Below are 9,880 nucleotides of genomic sequence, written 5' to 3' on the forward strand. Positions count from 1 at the left end.
CAGAGCCATTCCTGTGCTCTTATGAACAGTTCCTGCACAGAGTCCCCCCCACTGCATCTCAGCACCAACACAGCCAGTGCTCACAAAATGAGACACCAGAAGCACCTTCAGCAGCATCAGGTGATGCCATTCAGAAACTGCACCAAAGAGAGAAGAAATTCATCTTTTACTGACTGAGAAACTCTCACAGGTGATTTCAGGAATTTACATCTTAGGGAGAAATTTGCCTTGTTGCTTTCAACCCTGATTTCAGCAGTGCACTATAGAGATCCCAGTGTCTCCATCTCCTGGGTGCTCTATCTTTTTATTGTTTGTTTGTTTTTCCTGGCAAGCTGCAAATATTTGTTATAACCCTGCTCAGTCACAGCAACTCAACCTCAGCACTTGGCCAGGGTTGTCCTTCCAGCTCCTGCACTGTCCTGCCACTGCAGATTGGTGCCTTTGCTGCTTCTATCAACATCAGCTCTGTACAGAACCACATTTAAACATGTAAAAGAGTGGGAGAGGGGGTCTCTTTGGGTAAAGCTGAGGAAATACTGGATTTCTTCAGAATATCAAGCCTCTGCTGGTGTAATCAGAAGGCACTGGGTGTTGAGCTCCAGGGGGCCCAACAGAACCAACAGAAGTAAGTGACAGATCATACTCACTGTGTTGGCTCCTTTCTTTCTTTCTTTTCCAGTTCAGGTGCTGTGGAGTCTCCAACTACACTGACTGGTTTGAAGTGTACAATACCACCCGGGTGCCAGATTCCTGCTGCTTGGAATTCAGTGAGAACTGTGGGCTCCATTCCCCAGGGACCTGGTGGAAAGCAGTGAGTAGCAGCTCAGCCCAGAGAGCAGTCAGCCAAGTCCTCTGCAGGGCTGTGCAGATGATAAAGGACATTGTACCCTCACTCAGCTTTCATCAGGAGGTTTCAGAAAGCTCATGTTGAGCTTTTGACTTCCAGTGAAACTGCTGTGTAATTATTTTTACAAGCTGAAGACTTCCCTTTCAGCAAGCTCTGTGCTGCATGGCAGACAGGTACCTCCCAGCACTGATCTGGAGCACAGGCTGGGGAGATCTAGCTGGGAAATTACAGGATTTTTCCTTTTTAATGTCTCACCTACTCAAGTCAGGTAAACAAAAAGGCAAAAGGCTCATCCACACACACACAGCACAAACCCTGGAGCTTCTCCCACCCTTCTCCCTGCAGGAGGCAGCAGGGTTGGGTGACTCTGCTGGGCTCCTGCCAGGGACCCCCAGTTCAGGGGGAGGGAGGATGGGAAGTGTCCCACTGAACCACCAGCACCATTTCTTCTGCCATGGGTTCCTGTACTTGGCTGTAATCACAGCTCCATGGGATAATTTCTCTACCCCCAGGGAGCTTTGCAGAGCTTTAATATCTAAGTCAGAGCCTTAATATCTTGTCTGAAATGAGCTCAGCAATTCCTTGTGATAATTACAGGTGGTGCAATAACCCTGGAGGGGTAACACATGCTGATGAAGTGGGATTATAATGAAATTTTCCTGGTGAAGACAATGAGTGAAGCTGAATTGGCCACTTTGTAGTGAGATCCCATATGCAAGGGTTGGCAGAGGCCAAGTTCCAACCAAATGTGGCTCCATTTTACCTCTCAAGTCAACTGGAATTTAAAGACTTCAAAAAGTCTGGTTTTGGGGGGGTTACCAAAAAGATCAGTGCAGGTTGACACCTTCTGGTGGGCAGAAAGTTTTTCCTTTATAAATATGTGAAAGCCACTAGCTGAAGGCTGAATGATACTTGGCTGAATGATACTCCACCTACAAGAAAGGAGGCACAATTTTTACATTTTGGAAATGGACTTTTTTAATACCATTACACTTAGTACTCCAGAAATACATGGTGGTTGCTCCAATGCTGAAATGATAATCCAGGCTCCCAGCAGTTCTGTCTGACCTGGCTCCTTTCTCTCTGTCTTTGGGTAGAGATGGCTAACACACTATTCTGGGGTTTTTTTTTTTCCAGCCTTGCTATGAAACAGTGAAAGTATGGCTCCAGGAAAACTTACTAGCAGTGGGAATCTTTGGATTGTGCACAGCTATTGTGCAGGTACAGTTTAATATCCATTTTTAAATCCTAATTAATTATAACTAGCTAAGCAGCAATAGATCCAGGTATTCTCTGACAAAGCCTGTTTTAATAATTCCAAATTTTGCATGATGTGTAAAACTGCAAGATTTGTCTTTCATGGACTGCTCAGGGGAGAGGTGATCCCTGCCATCCAAAGGGATGAAAGTTTTGGGGCCAGTGTTTGTCCAGTGATTCTCCAGCCACTCAGCCCAACTCTCTGACTTGAAGCTCTTCAGCCCACATCCTCAGTCCTAGGTTAAGTTACCAGTTGGGTTGTTGCCAATAAAGCTATGGTCCTTATATTATTTAATTAACATTTTAGTAGTATTAATATTTTTATTAATTGAAATATCAATATTTTATTGTTAATAATTATTTTATTAATGTGCTATTCATGGCAGAGAAACGAGGCAGGTAAGAGTGGCAGAGATTTGCCCATCAGATTTTGACCTAACATCACTTTATTCATAAAGACTCAGTCCTCAGTCTCTTGTTGAGCTGTGTCTGTAGCCCAGCTGCTGGTTTTGGGGTTTTGTGGTGCTGCCCCACACCTGGATGCCCAGGTGAAAGCTGTGCTGAAGCTCAGGGTGGTTTGGCTCTGTCACCCCCTCCATTTGTGGCCCAAAGTTGCTTTCCTGAGTGGGCTGAAGACAAAGCTTCAGCTTCCAGCTCCTCTTCTCCCCTCAACCTCAGCTGGTTTTGTTTTCCAGGTATGCTTAGGAAAAAAGATAAGCACAACAAGAGCATATGGCAGGGAGATAACATAAGATGATATGAGATTATATTGAGATGATATAAGATTATATTGCCACATTAAAAAAAAAAAAAAAAGACAACTAACCAACCAGCTTTGAAGCAGCTGCTCAGCATTCAGGGACTCTTTAGAAGATACAGTGAAACCTCAGCAGTCCATACAAGAATCCTTCCCTTACACCTGCTTCATATTTAGGATATTTCAGAGAATGCTCTGGTTCTGGCAGAAAGAAGTCACTGGTTTGCAGAGGGAAAAAAAAAACACTTCAGACAATTAAAAAATGCTGCTATGCTCTAACAAGTGCTGTGGAACACAGAAGCTTTTTGGTCTGTCTTCCAGCTGCACTGTGATGGAATCTAATTGATGAGGAAAGTTTTGCCTGTCACCTAAACTGAATTAAGGTCCCTGGATTGTTGCTGTGACAATGCTGTGCCTGCTATAACCATTTGACAGCTTTTGTTTTTCATGTTCACAGTCTCCTAGTTACAATCACACAGTGACACAACTGTACAGCACACGTGGCAGAAGCATCTTCCCCAGCCTTGCATGCTCAAAATTACAAATTCAGCCACAGAGATTTCCTTGTGTCCCTGAAGGTGATTTTTGGTAGGAAGGAGCAGGCAGTGCTCAGGGGGTGCTTCCCAAAGGCACGTGCTGACTATAAACCAGCACATGAAGCTTAACACTTGTTTCATTGTAGAAGAATGGGAAATGGAAAAGGTAACAGCTTTATAACTATTTTATTTGTCTTTATAAATAAAGTAGTAATACAAGTACACTTTCAAAATACTCATTAGCTGCAACTGCTGCTTATGTACAGAGTAAATTTGAAGTGGTGGAATTAGAGTGCTTAAAACAGAATTCATACAAAAACCATCAACCTAGCAAACCTTCATTTCAATGACAAATTATTTAGGGTGGTGCTGGAAAGGAACAGCAGCCACTACTTGGTACATTCCTAGAGGTACTTTAGCTGGAAAGAAAATAACTCCCTTCCCCCTCCCCTTTTCTGCTGCAGTCATAGCCCAGATGTGGCACAGCAGGCCAGGAGCTGGGCTGAGGGAACACCAGGTTGCTGCTGCTGCTGCTTTGGAACAGCCAAAAAACTGGAAAAACATCCCCTGTGAGGAAGCATCCCCTGTGATGTTCTTTTTAATGTCTGGACAGCCCTCAGTGACTCCCCCTTAGGAACCTGTGCTTGGGAAAGCCAAGTGCAGCAAAGCAGAACACAGCATCCTCTGGGGCAGGGAGAAACCTGACTGGCAGAGAAAGCCACAGAGATAACCAGGCAGCCCCCCAGCTGTGGCTTCCTGCTGGGAAATACTGGCAACCAAATGACCACCAAACATTGCTTTTCAGTATACTTCTGGCAGGTGCTTTTTGTGGAGAAATCAACCCTCCTGGGCTCTGATTTTTCACTCTGTAAACCAGCAATGCACAGAAGGACAAAAAGCAGCCTGGATGGGCCATGTCTTTGAGGTGTGAACCAAACCAGTAGGAGCATGCTCTTCTCTTTTTGTTTTTTTCTTCCCCTCAATAAATAGGTTTGAGTTTTGGTTTGGTTTGGTTTTTACTTGCTGAAAAAACAATTCTTTGGTTTTTTTCCTCTTAGATTCTGGGACTCACCTTTGCCATGACCATGTATTGTCAGGTAGTGAAGGCAGACACCTACTGTGCATAGAAACCTTTCCCAGTCTTTCTGCTCCTCCTCCAAAGGACACGGGAGAAATCATCCATCTGATCTTTTTTTTTTTCCCTTTGTACTATAAACTGTGTCTAATGCTATCTTTCTGAAGATTTTGTGAATCACCCCTGTACTGAAGGAGGAAGAAAAAAGAAATAAGCACTTGAAGTGGCCCAGGTAAGAAGCAGCCTTGTCCTTAACCAGAAGAAAACCAGCAGAGAGCAATGGTTCCTCTGGTGGCTGTGGCAAAGGAAACTGCTGATGAAGGACTGATCTGCAAACTGATGTTAGGAAAAGATTGCACTGAGGCAGCCTCTGTGAAACATGACAGATTGTCATCCCACATTTCATGGTCCAGAAGAGAGGGCAGAGGCAATGAGTGTTCCCCAGAATGGGAAGGGGGCTGGAGTTGCCATCATGCAGCCCTGACATCAAGTCTCTCAAGATGATTTTAGCAGGAGAGGATCATCTTCAAAAATATGTTGTTTTAAAGGAGATTTTTTTAAACTCAGCCACTGTGAAGTCAGGCTTTTAACCAGAATCTGTGCAGGGAGATCTGGCTGATGAAGGAAACCAGTGCTGGGCATTGTCTCCAGTGAGTGGCATACAGATGGGTGACTCTCTCTGTAATCTGTATTTCATTCATATTCACACCCTGTTCTGAAAGGAGGTGAAAATACCCAGCATCCAACCTCAGAAAGAGGGAACCTTTCTGTCCCCTGTTACATTCCAACTGAAATAATCAAGTACTATTTCTTGTAGGAGGCACCATCAGTTATACCTCTGGGAAACAAGTAATTACTTTCAGCTGTGTCTCATTTCAGTAAACAAATTGTGAGTGGGCTCTCTCTGTCATTTTACTGTGGTTTTATTTTTTTATCATCCCTGGTTCAAGTTAGGCTGCCAGAAAATATCACTCATTTCCACACCTGAAGATCCATCCGAAGCTGTCAGCTGTTCTTCCCCTAAATGTCACCATTTCATTAATTTACTCTGGGATCTCATCATCTGCAGGTATGATAGAGTTTGCCTTGCTGAGGAAAAAATCTTTTGCATGTTATTTATTTTTCTCAGAGTTAAAGACTTCAGATGAATTTTTTTTTTTTTTTTTTCCCCCAGCTGCACACTTACAACAGCCAAGACACATCAGTCTCTGTTAGAACCAGAGTCAGCTCTCAGTTCTGGTTTCAGACCCCACACTTTTTTCTGGAATTTGGAGAAATCAAATTCCTAATTTTCCTTAGCCAGAAAGCAGCCCCTGTTGCCTGATTTCCCCACTGGTAACTGCAGTATCTCCTCTGGTGTCCTCCTGTGCACATCCTCAGGGATGAGGTGAGGACTCAGAGGTTTCATCTCACCCAAACACAATTCCCCACCAGCAAGCAGTGCACAGGGAGAAGGGGAAGGGAAGAGGGCACAGGGAACACAGAGGATGATGCAGCTGCTGATCCTTCAGCCTCTGAGCATCCCTCAGCCCCAAAGCCCAGAAGGAGCCAACCCTGGTGCTGCTTTCCCCACCCTCTCAGAGCAGCCTGGGACAGGCTGGGGGGGCACTCAGCAAGGGCAGGAAAAACACTGCCTGAGACCTTTAGTATTTAGAGCAGCAGGTCTCAGCCAGGAGTGACATTTTGCTTACTTTGATTTCAAGGCAATTTCCAGCAGTGAAGTGGAGTCAGACCCAGCCTATTGAACAATCTCCTCAGCACCCCCAAGTCACCTTTCCTAGACCTGCACCACTGCCAAGTGACTGCTCTGCCCACTGCCTTCTGCTGGTTTTCTCCTCTTTCCCAATTCCCTGCACTCTTCAGGCCCAAACTGCTTCATGTTTTGAGGGGAAATGCTTAGGACAGTCTGGTCCTGAAGGAGCTTCCAGAACCTCCCCTCTCACCTTTGTGCATTTCCCTCCTGCAGGTGGAGGTGACATCAATGTGTCCCTTGTGCACATGGCTGTGGCTCCCATCACTTGTGCCTCACACCAACCTCACCCCCACTGCAGGATTTTGCTGCCACGCTAACAAACCCTGAGAAATGTGAACAGACCTTGACCCAAGACAGAGATTAAACAGAGAGCAGCACACACATGGGGACTCTGTCCCCCAAACAAGGGATTTCAGTGTTCCAACCACCACCAGGGGCTTCTGAGCCCAGGCTGATCTCTCAACAGCTCTGCTCTTTGGAAGATGCTGTAAATCTCTTCCCTCCCTCTCTCCAGTCTGTTCCTTTCTTCCCTGCAAAGATCCCATGATTAACACATACTGGGAATTCTTGCTGTGGTTTATATACAGTTTGTACACACAAAAGCTCCTGCTGCCAGCTCAGAGTTTCCACCACTCAAAAGCTGCAGAGTGATGAGCACAGAAACACAAAAAAAATGGCAAAGTCCATTTGTGGTGATCTCTGCCACTGAGAATGAGCCCCACCTGGATGTGTTCTGTGTGACCTTCACCAGGTGACCCTGCTCTTGATGTCTGGAGGTCCCTCCCAACCCCTGACATTCTGTGTAAAACAGAAAATAGTGCAGCTCCAACTATAAACAAGTTGCAGTCACAGCTGGCAGGGTGGTGTTTAAAAAAAAATAACTAGGAGCAATGTGTGGTCTGTGCTTTTGTTGTGTTTGGGTTTTGATATTTTTTTCCTTTCAGCACTTAGTGCAATTTGTTTCTGTTGCAGCCACTGAGATTTACAAAGTGAGGATTGCTACAGATGCCTCCAGGTGCCTGGTTCTGAAAAGCAAGGCTTTTCTTTCTGGAAAAGTCTTTTATTTTATTTTCACTTGCCAGCTTTAACCCTGGGGAGTCTGAATGCAGGTAAAGGAAAGGCAGGACCACAGGCAGTGGGGACACTGAAGGGCAGCACTCCCAGGTTGGTACTTCATGCAATTCCTGCTCAACAGCAAGGTGTGAAGGTGGCCAACTGGGTTCAGAAACATCAGGATTCAGTTTCTAGATTCAAGCCAATATATTTCTGGCTTTTCATCTCCTCACTTATATGCATATGTAAATATATTAGCCTAGAGGTTGTTTTCTTGTACAGTAAGCAGCCACATCTTGTTTGTACAACAGAATCATTTATCTCCACATCTTCCTGTGCACTCAGTGAATTTCCATTCAATTAATACTTTGTTCTTCCTCCTCAGATGAGACAAACTCACCAGGGTTTATTCTGCCATTTGATAATTACCCTGTGAGTGCAGCATTGTGTGATTCAGACTACAGAGAGGAAGGAACTGCACACAAGGAAAGGGTATTTTCTCTGTATGGCTGGTAGCAAATCTACCCAAATCTCCCAGATTAATTCAGAACTGGTTCCATCTTTCAGTGCCCTCCTGGCTGCCTCTTTCCTCAATCCACAGCCAGGGCAGGAGGTTGGGGAAGGTTCCAACCATTTAACCCTTGGCTTCCTTCTGGTGCTGCACATGTGGCACCAAAGGCCAGAAACAGCTGAGCCTGACATGGATTTGAAAACCAGATTCTGTGTAAACTCTGCCTGCAAGAATTCTTGCTAAGTGTGAGTGATCACTGAGTTAACAATTCCCAGCACCAAAACCAGCCAGGACTCACCAGGGGAAATTCTGTTTGGATTCCACTGCAATCTCCCTCCTTGTCCCTGGTACAGGTGGTCAGGGCTCCTTCCTCACTTCTTGGGATTTTGTCACTGCAACTGCAATGATACATTTTTGTGCATTCGTATAAAGAACAAAATTTAATATACATTTTATTTTTTAAGAGTTATTAAATATTCTTTAAAGTGTACAACAGAATGTCTTTTGTATTCATTTATAATGGGCTGCTCTGCAAGCTGTACAGTTAGTCCATACAAACCCAGAGATCTGTGTGTGAAAAAGCCCAAACCCACAACACAAAGCATACTTTTTTTATTTATAATTTCTCATTACCTATCTTTGATTTTACCTGTCTTTCCTTATAGATTTTTTTTTTTTAATTATTCAGATGGCTTACCCAGTCCCAGGTAAATTTACACTCCCTTCTGGTTCCTCTTAAGGGTTCCCTGAAGTGCTGTGTCAGAAACAATTCAGAAAATACTGGGGTGGGGGGGGTCAGCTTTACAGTGGACCAAAACACTTAAAACTCTAAACCAATTATTTCTGTTTAGAATTTGTCTGATATAACTTTGAAATAAAAGAACTTCTCTTTTTCTGAGGTGGTTGCTTAGATTCACAAATTACCTAAAAAAAGCCTAGAAAATTAACACCAGGCTGCTGAAACCTGATGAACCTCCAGGACCTCACCCCATGGCAGCTGATGATCAGGACAAGTCTGGGGAGCCAGGTGGCTGAGGGCAGGTCTGACCCTGCCTTTTCCACCCAAGTTACTGAACCCTCCAGGTTAAACTGAAACTGAAGCTGCCTCTCCCCTGGGTGCTTCTGCCCACCCCAGGCAGACTGAGCAGCAGCTGGAGAAGCAGAGAGGTTTTGGTTTTTTTTTAGATGGTGTTGCTGGGAACCTCACACAGAATAACCCCAACCACTGGTGGACGTGCACCACCACTCTGTATAGATAAAAAACCCATGGATTTAAACCTGATGCCTTTTAGCCTCATTTATTCACTCTTGGGTCTATACTTCAGGAGTTCTAACAGTGATCCTTAGGAGAAATCCATGGGCACAGAGCAGCTGCACAGCCTGGGCTGTCCTTCCAATAAAGCTTAAAAAGGGTAATAAATACACTGCTGGTTTTCAACTCCCCTTGTTTCAACCCCCAGCCCAGCAGCTCTCCTGGTGCCACTCTCTGGGTGTTTGGACTCCTTGCTGGCAGAGACAGAGGTGTTGCTGTTGTAATCAACACCCAGGAGTTCAGCTGTCTCTGTGCTGTAGTTTTCCAACACCCTTCCCAGAGGGCTGTCAGCCCTGGCTGGCTCTGCCTGCTGGGTCACACAAACTCCTTTCTGCCTCCACGGTGACAACTTTCAGCCTGTGAAAGCTGCACCCAGAGTTTTCTCTCGACATCTCAAAGGTGCAAACTACAGAGCCCTGTGTTTCTTACCTTCTTGTATGTTAAAAATCCCAAACAAATAAAGGACCTCTCACCAGTGAGTGCAATTTCAGAAGTTGCTTTTCTGAGATCCCATCCCTTGTGCAGGCATTTTACTTTAGGCTTTGTATTTTTCTTTGCCTCCCTCCCCCTTTCCCTTCCCCAATAAATCTGTTTCCCCACAGAAATCTCTGGGCTGTCCCATTCTCTGGGTTTTCTTCATCTCCAAGGCTCAGTTTCTATCAGCAGCCACACCAAATCCCCACTGCAGGACAGACCCTGCCCCAGGTCCCATCTCCCAGTGGGTGGGTTCTGAAATGCTCCTCAGCCATCCCTTCAACCCACGTGGGTTCCCAAACAGC

General features: G+C 45.1%; 1 protein-coding gene across 4 annotated transcripts in view; it reads left to right on the forward strand.

The window, feature by feature from the left end:
- Positions 1 to 5,377, forward strand: part of TSPAN4 (tetraspanin 4) — a 405,186-nt gene extending 399,809 nt beyond the window's left edge. For all 4 annotated transcript variants that reach the window (XM_071761611.1, XM_071761610.1, XM_071761612.1 and 1 more), the window contains 3 exons: positions 680 to 811; positions 1,985 to 2,068; positions 4,456 to 5,377. In XM_071761611.1, the coding sequence (XP_071617712.1) occupies positions 680 to 811; positions 1,985 to 2,068; positions 4,456 to 4,524 (285 nt within the window). In that variant the 3' untranslated portion in view covers positions 4,525 to 5,377. The remainder of the gene's footprint in view (positions 1 to 679; positions 812 to 1,984; positions 2,069 to 4,455) is intronic.
- The last annotated feature ends 4,503 nt before the right edge of the window (positions 5,378 to 9,880 follow it).

The sequence above is a fragment of the Heliangelus exortis genome, chromosome 18 (assembly GCF_036169615.1).
Source record: "Heliangelus exortis chromosome 18, bHelExo1.hap1, whole genome shotgun sequence".
Taxonomy (NCBI): Eukaryota; Metazoa; Chordata; class Aves; order Apodiformes; family Trochilidae; genus Heliangelus; species Heliangelus exortis.